The 14555-nt window shown below is 46.2% G+C and overlaps 2 protein-coding genes across 2 annotated transcripts in view; both read left to right on the plus strand.

Annotated features, from left to right (window-relative positions):
- The window catches only part of LOC120999684 (gastrula zinc finger protein XlCGF57.1-like), a 78917-nt gene extending 75263 nt beyond the window's left edge, over window positions 1-3654 (plus strand). The window contains exon 4 of the mRNA XM_040430701.1: window positions 1816-3654. Within this exon, the coding sequence (XP_040286635.1) occupies window positions 1816-3299 (1484 nt within the window). The 3' untranslated portion in view covers window positions 3300-3654. The remainder of the gene's footprint in view (window positions 1-1815) is intronic.
- Window positions 1-14555, plus strand: part of LOC120999677 (gastrula zinc finger protein XlCGF57.1-like) — a 354101-nt gene that overhangs the window by 305440 nt on the left and 34106 nt on the right. The gene's annotated exons all lie outside the window — the stretch shown is intronic.

Consider the following 14555-nt stretch of genomic DNA (forward strand, 5'->3'; position numbering starts at 1 on the left):
TGCTTTTAGCATTTTAAGCTGGCACCATCGCTATGTTGACTAAAGTACCTTATTTCCAGCAGTCTTCTTGTTACTTATTTTCGTTTGGTAGTTTTGTTATAAAAGCGATTTTTATGTTATGCTAATTAGGGTCCAAGGTGCCCAGAGGGGCGTTTTTTTCAGTCTCCGGTGCCCAGTGACGCCCCCCTGCAGTGCCCAGTGACGCCTCCTGATCATCAAAACACCTCCCACAGCCCGGCAAACGGTTCCGCCCCCTCCCCACGTCATAGTCTACCTTATAGATATGCCCCGTCCTCCTTCCTGTCTGCGGCCAGAAAACTCGCGCAGGCGCAGTACCGTCTGCGGCCTGCGCGATCATCAACGTCCTGAGGGCAACAGCGCTCAGGTCACATCAATGGGCTCGGCGCATGCCCAGTGAGACTTTTGAGGCTGTTGCCCTCAGGAGGTTGATGATCGCGCAGGCGCAGGCCGCAAGCGGTACTGCGCCTGCGCGAGTTTTCTGGCCGCAGACAGGAAGGAGGACGGGGCATATCTATAAGGTAGATTATAACGTGGGGAGGGGGCGGAACCGTTTGCCGGGCTGTGGGAGGTGTTTTGATGATCAGGAGGCGTCACTGGGCACTGCAGGGGGGCGTCACTGGGCACCGGAGACTGAAAAAAACGCCCCTCTGGGCACCTTGGACCCTAATTAGCATAACATAAAAATCGCTTTTATAACAAAACTACCAAACGAAAATAAGTAACAAGAAGAGTCCTGGAAATAAGGTACTTTAGTCTACATAGCGATGGTGCCAGCTTAAAATGCTAAAAGCAGGTGACAGAATCTCTTTAAAGAGGTTCTCTGGGACTGAACAGTTGATGACCCATCATTAAGATAGGTCATCAATATCCGATCAGCATTTCAGGAGTTACCTTTTTCCAGAAGCTTTGAATGCTGGAAACAGCAACAGAAACTTAGACCAACCAAATTTTGGGGACAATGTTTTTATTTTTATTTTCTCGCTTTAAAAATTCGCAACTTTTTCCGTAGACATATCCATATCAGGGCTTATTTTTTGGGGGATGAGTTGTACTTTCTAATAGAAACATTTAATAGTTTACATGATGTGGGATGGAAATGGGGAAAAAAAAGCCTCTGCTTTTTGACTTTTGCTTTTCCAGTGTTCACTTTGCAGTAAAAATATACCAAAATTTATATAGTTTTTTATGCTATGGTACTTTCCAAAAATGAAAAAAAAAACCTTAGTAGGAAAAAAATTATAAATATATAAATTGCTTTGTGTATGTCAGAATCTGACACGCATAACTTTTTTATTTTTCTGCCAATGGAGCTGTGTGAGGGCAGGCAAGTTGCATTTTTTAATGATTCTATATTAGGGTACATACAACTTTTTTATTTAATTTTTTGGAAAGAAAGGTGACAAAAAATGTATAATTCTAGCAATGGGGAATTTTTTTCTCTACACTGTGATAACTAAGGGCTTAATTGCAGCCTGAATACCTTGCTCATAATAAACTTTGCTGTACATGGCTGCTACATACATTCTACTTCTTATACTACTTCTATTACCATTTATAATCCCATTAGCAGTCTTTGAGAAGGGTTGAAAAACATTAAGAGATGCATAAGTATACAGGAAGAGTTTAAAACATGATTTTACGCCCATTTGGTCTACTACCACTACTCACACTCCTGGTGTTTCCTCTCCTGTTTCCTTCCTCTCTCTCTTCTCTACCTCACGTAACATTTTTTTGCCCATAATTTTTTTAAGTCAATTTGTTTGGAAAAACAAAACATTTTGTTTCATTTTTCAGGTGAAGAGGAGATGGATGGCCCCCTTGAACATCTCTTTTTATCTCCCTTTCATGAAGCAGACAATAGCAATACCACACAAGACAATTCAATAACTCCTAATGTACCCTCAGTCCTTTACAGTGGAGATCTATTCACCGATACTGCAGGTCACAAGAAACCTTCAGCTAATCAACCACTGGTTGACAAACCAAGAACTGGACAAAGACAGGAGAAAATGTTTTCATTTAGAAAACCTCTGAAAAAGAATTCTAATCTTTCTTTGCATGAGAGAATTCATGGAGATGAAAAGTCATTTTCATGTCTGGGATGTGGAAAATGCTTTCAGTATAAAGCTTCTCTTGAGAGACATCAAAGAACTCACTCGGTAGAGAAGCCATTTTCATGTGATCAATGTGGGAAGTATTTTGGTCAAAAATCAAATCTTACTGAGCATCTAAGAATTCACACAGGAGAGAAGCCATATTCATGTTCGGAATGTGGAAAATGTTTTGCCCAGAAATCAGCTTTTGTTCATCATCTGGGAAATCACACAGGGGAGAATCCATTTTCATGTCTTGAATGTGGGAAATGTTTTAGCAAGAAATCAGTTCTTGTAAAACATCAGAAATCTCACAGCGGGGTGAAGCCATTTTCATGTCCCGAATGTGGGACATGTTTTAGTCAAAAATCAAACCTTGTGGAACATATAAGACTTCACACAGGAGAGAAGCCATTTTCATGTTCAGAATGTGGGAAATGCTTTAGTAAGAAATCAAGCCTTATGGAACATTTAAGAAGCCACACAGGGGAAAAGCCATTTTCATGTTCTGAATGTGAAAAGTGTTTTAGCCAGAAATCAAATCTTGTGAAGCATCTAAGGGTTCACACAGGAGAGAAGCCATTTTCGTGCTCAGAATGTGGAAAATGTTTTAGACAAAAATCTGCCCTTGAAAAACATCAGAAAACTCACTCAGGGGCAGAACCGTTTCTATGTCCTCAATGTGGGGAGGAATTTAGTCAGAAATCAAGTCTTGTGGAACATCTAAGAAGTCACAGAGAGGAGTTGCCGTTATCATGTTCAGAATGTGGGAAAAATTTTAGCAGGTATTCAAATCTTATGGTGCATCTAAGAACTCATACAGGAGAGAAGCCATTTTCATGTTCAGAATGTGGGAAATGTTTCAGCCACAAATCAAGTCTTATAAAGCATCTAAGAACTCACACAGACAGAAAGCCAAGTACATGTCCAGAATGTGGGAAATGTTTCACCCGCAAGTCAAGTTTTATTCACCATCTGAATGCACACACTGAGAAGAAGCCATTTTCATGTTCAGTCTGTGGAAAATGTTGTAGTAAGAAATCAAATCTTGTGGAACATCTTAGGATACACACAGGCGAGAAGCCATTTTCATGTTCAGAATGTGGAAAGTGTTTTAGCTGGAAATCGGGTTTTCTTAAACATCAGAGAACTCACAGAGGAGAGGAGCCATTGTACAAAATGTGACAGGACTGGAGCATCATTGTCAGACCTGCTGCCTAAGGCTTCACTCACATCTTGGCAGCAGATTTGGCAGGCTGTTCCAGCAGAGAGCAGTTACAGTTCTCTGCCGGATCCCCATTGACTGTAATGAGGTCTGGAGGTGATCTCACCACTTTCCGGCATAAATGCCAGGTCTTGGCTGGACAAAAAATATTGCATGGATTTGCAATCTGTTATTTTCTCTCTTTTGGATAAGTTATACTATATTATTTAATATATAGCAATCTGCTCAGCTCCATGCTGTCTGTGGATTACAGAACACTGCATGTTCAGTTGGTTGGCAGAGTGGTTCCAAAATTATTGCTCATAACATGTCACAGTTGCAAAGCTAAAATACAAAAAAAAAAAAGTCTTCTACATTTGTCATGGAAAGTGTCCATGTTCCCTCCCCTCCTCCCTAATGCTAGTGCACATGAGTCAGGGATTGTAGGCGGAGAGGTCATGACCATCTGATCTGTTAAATGTGTGGGAGGAGTCCGATTTTCAAGCTGTGATGAGCTAAAGGAAGTCTGATGATGTCATGGCCATGTGATCAGTCCATACTGCCAACTCTCCTGGAATGTCCGGGAGGATCCAGGAACAAAAAAGAGACCCCCCTGGACACAGCATGCACCTGGAATGCAGCATTCAGTTCTGTCTAGCTTATATGAACATCTTCTCATGAACAGGTTATAGAAATGTGTGCGCTTCATGAGCTTTAGAGAAACACATTAGTGCTGCACCAAACTGAAAGCTTCATACACAGTCCAGATGGTATGTAAGGAGTAGCGGATGGTCATGTGATCCGGGAGGTGAAGGGCTTACTTTGCATGAATAAAGGGGGACCATTTAGTGCTGCCTGTGCGAGAGAGGGGGAACCATGAGGCACGGTCTGTGCGAGACAGTGTGAGAGGTCTGTGTTAGAGAGGGAAACAATGGGGAAGAGTTTGTGTGAGCGAGGGGGAACCATGAGGAGTGGTCTGTGTGAAAAAGGGGGAACCATGGGGAGAGGTCTGTTTGAGAGAGGGGGAAACATGGGGAGCGGTCTGTGTGAGAGAGGGAGAACCATAGGGAGCGGTCTGTGTGACAGAGAGAGAAACATTGAGAGCGGTCTGTGTGAGAGAGGAGAAACCTTGGGGAGCGGTCTGTGTGAGAGAGGGGGAACCATGGGGAGCGGTCTGTGTGAGAGAGGGGGAACCATGGGGAGCGGTCTGTGTGAGAGAGGGGGAACCATGGGGAGCAGTCTGTGTGAGAGAGGGAGAACCATGGGGAGAGGTCTGTTTGAGAGAGGGGGAAACATGGGGAGCGGTCTGTGTGAGAGAGGGAGAACCATGGGGAGCGGTCTGTGTGACAGAGAGGGAAACATTGAGAGCGGTCTGTGTGAGAGAGGAGAAACCTTGGGGAGCGGTCTGTGTGAGAGAGGGGGAACCATGGGGAGCGGTCTGTGTGAGAGAGGGGGAACCATGGGGAGCGGTCTGTGTGAGAGAGGGGGAACCATGGGGAGCGGTCTGTGTGAGAGAGGGAACCATGGAGAACGGTCTGTGTGAGAGAGGGAGAACCATGGGGAGTGGTCTGTGTGAGAGAGGGAGAACCATGGGGAGAGGTCTGTGTGAGAGAGAGTGAACCATGGAGAACGGTCTGTGTGAGAGGCAGAACCATGGGGAGCGGTCTGTGTGAAAGAGAGGGAACTATGGGGAGCGATCTGTGTGAGAGAGAAGGAACCATGGGGAACGGTCTGTGTGAGAGAGGGGGAACCATAGGGACTGGTCTGTGTAAGAGAGAGGGAACCATGAGGAGTGGTCTGTGTGAAAAAGGGAAAACCATGGGGAGAGGTCTGTTTGAGAGAGGGAAAACCATGGGGAGCGGTCTGTGTGAGAGAGGGGGAACCATGGGGATCAGTCTGTGTGAGAGAGGGAGAACCATGGGGAGCGGTCTGTGTGACAAAGGGGGAAACATTGAAAGCGGTCTGACTGAGAGAGGATAAATCATGGGGAGCGCTATGTGTGAGAGAGGGGGAACCATGAGGAGCGGTCTGTGTGAGAGAGAGGGAACCATGGAGAACGGTCTGTGTGAGAGAGTGAGAACCATGGGGAGAGGTCTGTGTGAGAGAGGGGGAACCATGGGGAGAGGTCTGTGTGAGAGAGTGAGAACCATGGGGAGTGTCTGTGTGAGAGAGGGAGAACCATGGGGAGCGGTCTGTGTGAGAGAGGAGAAACCATGGGGAGCAGTCTGTGTGAGAAAGGGGGAACCATGGGGAGCGCTCTGTGTGAGAGAGGGGGAACCATGGGGAGCGGTCTGTGTGAGAGAGGGGGAACCATGGGGAGCGGTCTGTGTGAGAGAGGGGGAACCATGGGGAGCGGTCTGTGTGAGAGAGAGTGGGAACCGTGAGGAGCGGTGTTTGTGAGAGAGGGGGAACCGTGAGGCATGGTCTGTGTGAGACAGTGTGAGAGGTCTGTGTTAGAGAGGGAAACAATGGGGAAGAGTTTGTGTGAGTGAGGGGGAACCATGAGGAGTGGTCTGTGTGAAAAAGGGAAAACCATGGGGAGCGGTCTGTGTGAGAGAGGTGGAACCATGGAGAGCAGTCTGTGTGAGAGAGGGAGAACCATGAGGAGCGGTCTGTGTGACAGAGGGGGAAACATTGAGAGCGGTCTGAGTGAGAGGATAAATCATGGGGAGCGGTATGTGTGAGAGAGGGGGAACCATGGGGAGCGGTCTGTGTGAGAGAGGGGGAACCATGGGAGCGGTGTTTGTGAGAGAGGGGGAACCATGGGGAGTGGTCTGTGTGAGAGAGAGGGAACCATGGAGAACGGTCTGTGTGGGAGAGGGAGAACCATGGGGAGCGGTCTGTGTGAGAGAGGGAGAACCATGGGGAGCGGTCTGTGTGAGAGAGGGAGAACCATGGGGAGCGGTCTGTGTGAGAGAGGGAGAACCATGGGGAGCGGTCTGTGTGAGAGAGGGAGAACCATGGGGAGCGGTCTGTGTGAGAGAGGGGGAACCATGGGGAGCGGTCTGTGTGAGAGAGGGGGAACCATGGGGAGCGGTCTGTGTGAGAGAGGGGGAACCATGGGGAGCGGTCTGTGTGAGAGAGGGGGAACCATGGGGAGAAGTCTGTGTGAGAGAGAGGGAACCATGGAGAACGGTCTGTGTGAGAGAGGGGGAACCATGGGGAGCGGTCTGTGTGAGAGAGGGGGAACCATGGGGAGAAGTCTGTGTGAGAGAGAGGGAACCATGGAGAACGGTCTGTGTGAGAGAGAGGGAACCATGGAGAACGGTCTGTGTGAGAGGCAGAACCATGGGGAGCGGTCTGTGTGAGAGAGGGAACCATGGGGAGCAGTCTGTGTGAGAGAGAGGGGGAACCATGGGGAGCAGTCTGTGTGAGAGAGAGGGGGAACCATGGGGAGCGGTCTGTGTGAGAGAGAGAGGGAACCATGGGGAGCAGTCTGTGTGAGAGAGGGGGAACCATGGGGAACGGTCTGTGTGAGAGAGGGGGGACCATGGGGAGTGGTCTGTGTGAGAGAGGGGGGACCATGGGGAGTGGTCTGTGTGAGAGAGAGGGAACCATGGGGAGCAGTCTGTGTGAGAGAGAGGGGGAACCGTGAGGAGCGGTGTTTGTGAGAGAGGGAACCAAGGAGAGTACTCTGTCTGAGAAAGGGAATCATGAGTAACAGTCTGTGTGAGAGAGGGGTGTTATTGAAACCCTAATTTCACAGCTTATAAACCCTACAAAAGAGACGAAGGGGGATGGGTGAGATGTATTGTAAATGCAGAAATCATCTCTATCATTTTCCTCCCTTTTTCTCATTTACACTTATCAACAGCCAACTACTTTCCACTACCCTAGTGGCAGCAGGGGGGACTTTCCTAACTCTTCACCCAATCATTAAGTTGTGTTCTGTATGTAAAGAGCATCATACCTGGGAGGAGGACTAGTACCAGTAATCCCCAAATCCAGTATTCCCAAAATCCAGCCCCTCAAATTTATACATTTACTAGGACTAGATGATGCTTGAAAAACGTATTGGCCCAGTTGTCATTTGGAGGCTGAGTCTCTGGTGGCAGCATGGTCAGTCCTAGCAGTCACACTATCAGCAGGTGCATCCCGCTTGGTTTCAGGATCCTTTTGCAGTGAATCTCATGGATCCAATGTCTGTACAGAGGTGACTGTACTTGGGAAGGCTTACTATATCTTGGCTAGAAAGACTTCCTGATGTGTCTCTTTGCCATCACCCAGTCTCCAGGCTTTAAATCATGAGTTCCCTGCATACAGTTGAGATCTGGGATGGAAGAAAGAACACGGTTGTGAGTTTCAGTTAGATGCTTATGCAGTTCCTGGATGTCCAGGGACAGTGAGCCATGAGTGGCTTGCAGCCGCTTGAGAAAGTACAACCCTGTCTTGGGGATACTCCCAAAGAGTATCTCATGTGGGGAGAGTTTTTGTCTTACTCTTGGGTTGAACCTGACATGGCAAATGACTTTCCTCCATACACCTCTAAGTTTTCATTTTTAGGGTGCCGTTTAAGCATTCCGCCCTGCCACTGCTTTAGGTTGGTAAGTTGTGTTGAAGGCTTGTTCTATCTCTAGGGTTGCTGTGGTCTCCTTCATACTTTCACTAGTAAAATGGGTGACCCTATCATTCTCTATGGCCTCTGGCACATCAGATCTGCAGACTAGTTCACTCATTAGTTTCTTGGCAGTCGTCTTGGCTTTTGCTTTGTTTACAGGCCAGGCTTTGGGCCACCCCGATAATAAATTTACACAGACCAAAAACATATTCGGAAGCATGTGGCTGAATGTAGTCCACCCGCAATCTCTGAAATGGCTAATTTGGTTTCGGGGTACATCTCCTTGGAACTTAGGTAGGCCTGCCTGGGTTATGCCTTGCACATATAAGGCATCCCTGCACAAATTGAGCAGTTGCATTCAGAAACCCTGGGACAAGCCAGTTCTGCAAGACTATGGCACACATCGCTCCCTTGAAGTTGTAAACTATGGAGCGAGCCAGGTCAGCCATCATAGGGAACATACAACGTGGCAAGCAGAGTCTAGTGCCACAGCCCTCCTTTTCCTTGTATGGGACCTCCATCCATCCATACTTATTTTTCTTGAAGGGATATCTGGTTCTGGACGGTATGTACCAATTCTAATTCAACTGCAGTCTTAGCAGATGAGGCAGCGAGTAATACTGCCTTTTTGGCCACCTGTTCTGCCAGGGCACTCCCAATAACCACAGGGCTTTGCTCTTTGGTATGTGCTGACACCTTCAATAATAGCGTCTAACAGCATTCTTTCTAGGCTTAAAGGGAACCTGTCATCAACTTTATGCTGCCCATACTAACAGCAGTATAAGGCCTCCTGCACACGACCGTATGGCTTTTTCAGTGTTTTGCGGTCCGTTTTTCACGGATCCGTTGTTCCGTTTTTTGTTTCCGTTGTGTTTCCGGTTCTGTTCCGTTTTTCCGTATGGCATATACAGTAATTACATAGAAAAAATTGGGCTGAGCATAACATTTTCAATAGATGGTTCCGCAAAAAATGGAACGGATACGGAAGACATACGGATGCATTTCCGTATGTGTTCCGTTTTTTTACTTGAATGGAGCCACTGAACGTGATTTGCGGGCAATAATAGGACATGTTCTATCTTTCAATGGAACGGAAACGGAATGCTTACGGAGTACATTCCGTTTTTTTTGCGGAACCATTGAAATTAATGGTTCCGTATACGGAACGCAAAAAACGGCCCGTAAACAGGGAAAAAAAACGTTTGTGTGCAGGAGGCCTACAGTAGAGACAGGCGAGTTTTCAGCGGTCTGTCATCTATAAGTTAAAAGTAAGTGGTTGCCGAGAACCAACATCACAATCATTGCAGACTGGGCCTGGAAAAGAGTCCCGGCCACCGGAGAAGAGTCCTGGTTATTCATGACTTCCTGCTCTCCCTGCTGATGACTGACCGTCTTCTACCTAGTTTTCTCCCTTTCTCTCTAGGAGAGAACTGCCAATCATCAGCAGATGGGTGAGAGATCAGGAGATTAGGAATAACCAGGACTCTTCTCAAATAGATTTGACTCTTCTCAGGTCCTGGGCTGCAATGATTATGATGCTGGTTCTCAGCAACCACTTACTTTTAGCTCATGACTGACACACATTTCTGTCACTATTTTATGCTGCCCTCAGTGAGGTTAGCATAACGTTGATGACGGGTTCCCTTTAACTGCAGAGGTCCAGAAGATGCAGATTCGCCAAATGGCTCCAAAATGATGTGCTATACCAAACCCATACCTCTAGTCCATATAGATGTTCACCTCTTTTCCCTTACCCAGGTTACACGCTGCTGTGAATGCCTCCTGTGAAGAACAAATACAAGGGAGTGGTTTCTGTATCACTGCCTTACCATTTTGAGGAATCTTCCTTGGTCGTTGTCTCATGATCTGAAGCCATCTACAAAATACTCAGTGGTAGTACATTAGTAATATTTGGTAACCCTTTAGTTTCCAGCTGTCACGGCTGAGGATGGGGGAAATCCTCAGCCGTGCGATGCCAGATGCTGTTGGCCTACTCGGCCAGGAGAACAGGATAGGGAGCAGGTCACCTCCTAACAGCGTCCCTACCCTGGCCCTAACTCCTAACTGCATGGGCCGACCTTAAAGGTAGGAGGACCCATGCGCAGGAACCTTGGATCCCTAACTCACCCTCCGTCCAGTCCCTGCGCTAGGAGTCAGGGTAAGACGACCTACTCCTCCTAGGCACGGAGGAGCAGGAGTCTCACTGGCCAAGCTGTTGGGAAAAAGGGGAACCAAAACAGACTAACGGAAATGGCAGGTGAACTAAGTAGTTCAACCAACCTGCCACAGCCTTGCTGACTGGATCCCTGAGAACACACAGAATCTAGAACCATTAGCTGCACAAACCAAACGAAGGAAGGACCCAACAGAACATCAGATGGACATCTCACACAACATGACATAAAACATAAAGTGACATTTTCTTTATGACCACAGGGGTGGCTCTCACAGGCAGATAATAACACAGGAGGCTGCTCCAGCAAGCATGGCTGAAACAACCCCCTGAGCCATGCTAACAGCGAGGCTATATAGGGCCAAGAAGCCACACCCACAGTCAGACACACCCAGTGCGCACACGCACTAGGAAGGAGGTTAACCCTTCCAACACCAGGGAAGGGAAAACACCACTTAAAGGGGACGTGCACACAATAACATAAAACACAGTGCACACATACACACATCACACAAAACCGCATGCACAACATAGCAAGCTGCAATGGCACAGCTCAGACTGCTACGCTGCCACATACATACTGTTGCCAGCGGCAACCACAGGTGAGGCAAATACCACAGCCCTCACCTGTGATTGACAACCAAAGTAAACCGCTGACAACCGCATGCGGTTCAGGAGTCACGGTCATAGCCATGGCCGTGACACCAGCTCCGTCAATGTCTGCCAGTCATGCCTGTGTGTCAGGTCAAATTTGTATTCCTCACTGGCTGAAAAATGAGGGTCTGTTTTCCACTCTCTCTTCACCCCTTTTCTGAATCCACGGGCAGCAAGGTGGCTGATTCAGAACATTGCACTGCTTAATAACGAGATTGTAGGTGCGAGGAGCGAAACCTCGTATTTGGTGAGTCTGGCTGTAGAAAGGTGTCTGGTCTGGGCTTGCTGTAAGGCCTCAGACACCCAGTGGGGCACTTGTAATATGAGAGGACTCCTCTATCTTCTTAAAGGAAATGTGTCATCAGAAAATGACCTATTGTTTAAATCACATTTTTATGTTTTACATATTTTTGTTTTCGCACTGGCCACTAAGCCTAATAATAGGCGCCACTTCTTTGTACAGATTACTTTACAGCAGTTATCTGCTTATCTAGACACAAAGTTGATCTCATTACAGGCAGGATTAGAATGACAGATAATGCTTGTTTCACATACGGTATGTGTCAGGCCTAGTTCACACGACCGTATGGCTTTTATTGTTTTCTGCGGTCCGTTTTTCACGGATCCGTTGTTCCATTTTTGAGTTCCGTTGTGTTTCCGTTTTTCCGTTCCGTTTTTCCGTATGCCATGTACAGTATACAGTAATTACATAGAAAAAATTGGGCTGGCCATAACATTTTCAATAGATGGTTCAGAAAAAACGGAACGGAAACGGAAGACATACGGATGCATTTCCGTATGTGTTCCGTTTTTTTGCGGACCCATTGACTTGAATGGAGGCACGACCCGTGATTTACGGCCAAATATAGGACAAGCTCTATCTTTCCAAAAACGGAAATACGGAAACGGAATGCATACGGAACACATTCCGTTTTTTTGCGGAACCATTGAAATGAATGGTTCCGTATACGGAACACAAAAAAACGGCCCGTACACTCGCAAAAAAAACGTTCATGTGAACTAGGCCTCAAACAGATCTGGCTGAGAACGGCATGTCGGATCCGTCCCTGCGCTGCCTGAATTCCGCATATGTGAAACAAGCCTAAGACAGGACCAGGATCCTCCATTCACAATAGGTGATCGTCAAAGCTTATCTATTCTTTCCTTGTACAATGACGTCTGCACAGGACACAGAGCATGCCTAGAAGACTCTCCCATAGAAGTCAATGAGGTCCCCTCCTGACCATTGTGTCTATGGACCATGGGGCTGCCGTAAAGACATTTTTTAATGCTTTGTAAATGCTGTTAAGAACATCTTAGGCAAGATGGCCGCCCCCATAACCATGTTCAGGAAATGGAAATAGAAAATAAAAAGAGATTAATAAAAAAGGAGATATGCTACTATCTGGTTTTAACTGGCCGGTAAAATTTTTGGTGACACATTTCCTTTAATGAACTCAGCTACAACCGCTCGTACACGGGAAAGGGATCCCAGGATTATGGGTTCCAGAGTGGCACAGTACTGTCCAAGGGACTTCTCTTTACCCCATGTTCTTATATGAGAACCCCCGTGGCTTGCCCCGGTTAATTAGGTATTAGGGATCGCTACCATGGTGGCAGTGATCAATTTGGGTTTCAGAGTGTGAAAACCCTCAACTGTCTCCGGAGTGATGGTAAAGGGATCCGAAATAAGGCATGCAAACAAAGGGGCCGTTGTACCGGAGGCATCACGTATCCAGAAGCAACCATACTAAAATAGGCACGTAGATTTTGGTAGTGGGACTTTGTCTATGGCTTCACGACTACTAGGTCTCGGATGTTTAATGCCCAGAGACATACAGTGTCCCTTTAACAAAGCTGAAATTCCTCCTTTGAAGCCTTACACCCATTTGCAGCCCAAATAAAAAAAAGTGACTTTGAATCAACATGACTCTTCCACTGCGGCACAACAGAACAACAAATCATCCGCACACTACAATAGTACTGTAGTGGATTCACGTGGTTCCCCGGTGTCTAGTAGGCTTTTCAGAGTTCTTGAGAATGGGGAAGAGGAGTTAGTGGCTCCCTCCCCTCTATGTCATCTATGGTCACCCCTCTTGGTCGGGCTGTGTGACCTTCCTCTACAAGTTTTCTATTTGGCAACACATGAGGTCAGATCTCTGGTCCACATTTAATAAGGCTACCTTCACGCTCGAGTTTGGTGCGGATCAGTCATGGATCTGCACGAACGTTTCCGTTTAGATAATACAACCGCACGCATCCGTTCAGAACGGATCCGTCTGTATTATCTGTAACATAGCCAAAACGGATCCGTCTTGAACACCATTGAAAGTCAATGGAGGACGGATCCGTTTTTCTATTGTGCCATATTGTGTCAGTGAAAACGGATCCGTCCCCATTGACTTACATTGTGTGCCAGGACGGATCCGTCTTGCTCCGGACAGAAAAACGCTGCAGGTGGCCCCCAGAGCGGAACGGAGACGGAACGGAGGCAAACTGATGCGTTCTGAGCGGATCCTTTTCCATTTAGAATGTATTAGGGCAAAACTGATCCGTTTGGACCGCTGAGCCCTGAACGGATCTCACAAACGGAAAGCCAAAACGCCAGTGTGAAAGTAGCCTAAGTAACAAACATAACATTCAACTCATAATCAAACATAGTAACAGACATAAAGGGCCCATTTACTGCTCACATCTGAGCTCACTGAACTTACAGGTAAAACTTGAAAAATGAGAATATCGTGCAAAAGTTCACTTATTTCAGTAATGCAACTTAAAAGGAATTGCATGAATGCAGCTTAAAATTAGAATTTTGTGAAAAGGTTCAATATTCTAGGCTCAAAGTGTCAGACTCCAGTCAGCTAATTAATCCATACCCCCTGAGCAAAGGGGACCTGAGATTGTGACTTTGGGGTTTAATAAACTATAAGCCATAATCATCCAAATTATAACAAATAAAGGCTTGAGATATCTCGCTCTGCCTGTAATGAGTCTCATATGTTAGTTTCACCTTTTAAGTTGCATTACTGAAATAAATGAACTTTGCACGATATTCTACATTTTTGAGTTTCACCTGTATAACAAAAACTGTTTCCTTGCGCTCCATACACATTATATAAAACATGAAACGTTATAAACATGTAAGTGATTTCTCTCCACACCCTCAGTACCTCCGCTTTATGTATTTACCTTGCTGTTAATATGTCTTATAAGCTCTTAGGATGCACAGACACTTTACATGCTACAGCGCATTCCTCTGTAGTGACCCGTGCCGTCTGCCTTCATGCGACTCAGCAGCACCCTCACACATACAAGCACAGCTCGCTCCGAAAATCACCCCGTCCCAATACAAAGAAACATTATATGTTGCCCCAGTTCTGGCAGACAATGTCAACATTTAGAAGATGGCAGACAATGTCAACATCTTCTAAATATACATATACTAAAATAACAAAATCAATACAATGTCATGTGGTCTTAACCCTTTCAGCCCCTGTGGTTTTTCCCCGTTTTCGTTTTTTCACTCCCTGCCTTTCCAGGGCCATAACTTACGAACATATTTTCTCGTTCACGTAGCCGTATAAGGGCTTGTTTTTTTTTTTCACTTTATAATTCCACCATTTAAAATTGAATATGATGTAGTGGCATTCTGTTGAAAAAAAATCCAAATGGGGGGAAATTCGAAAAAAAAAATGCAACTCTGCAACAGTTTTATGGGTTTTGTTTTGCGGTAAAACTGACCTGTTACTTTCATACTGCAGGCCATTAGGATTATTTTTGTGTTTTAATACTGAAAAAAAAAAAAATTATATATTTTTTCTTTTCGTCACCATATTCTGACCAATATAACTT

The sequence above is a fragment of the Bufo bufo genome, chromosome 4 (assembly GCF_905171765.1).
Source record: "Bufo bufo chromosome 4, aBufBuf1.1, whole genome shotgun sequence".
Lineage (NCBI taxonomy): Eukaryota > Metazoa > Chordata > Amphibia > Anura > Bufonidae > Bufo > Bufo bufo.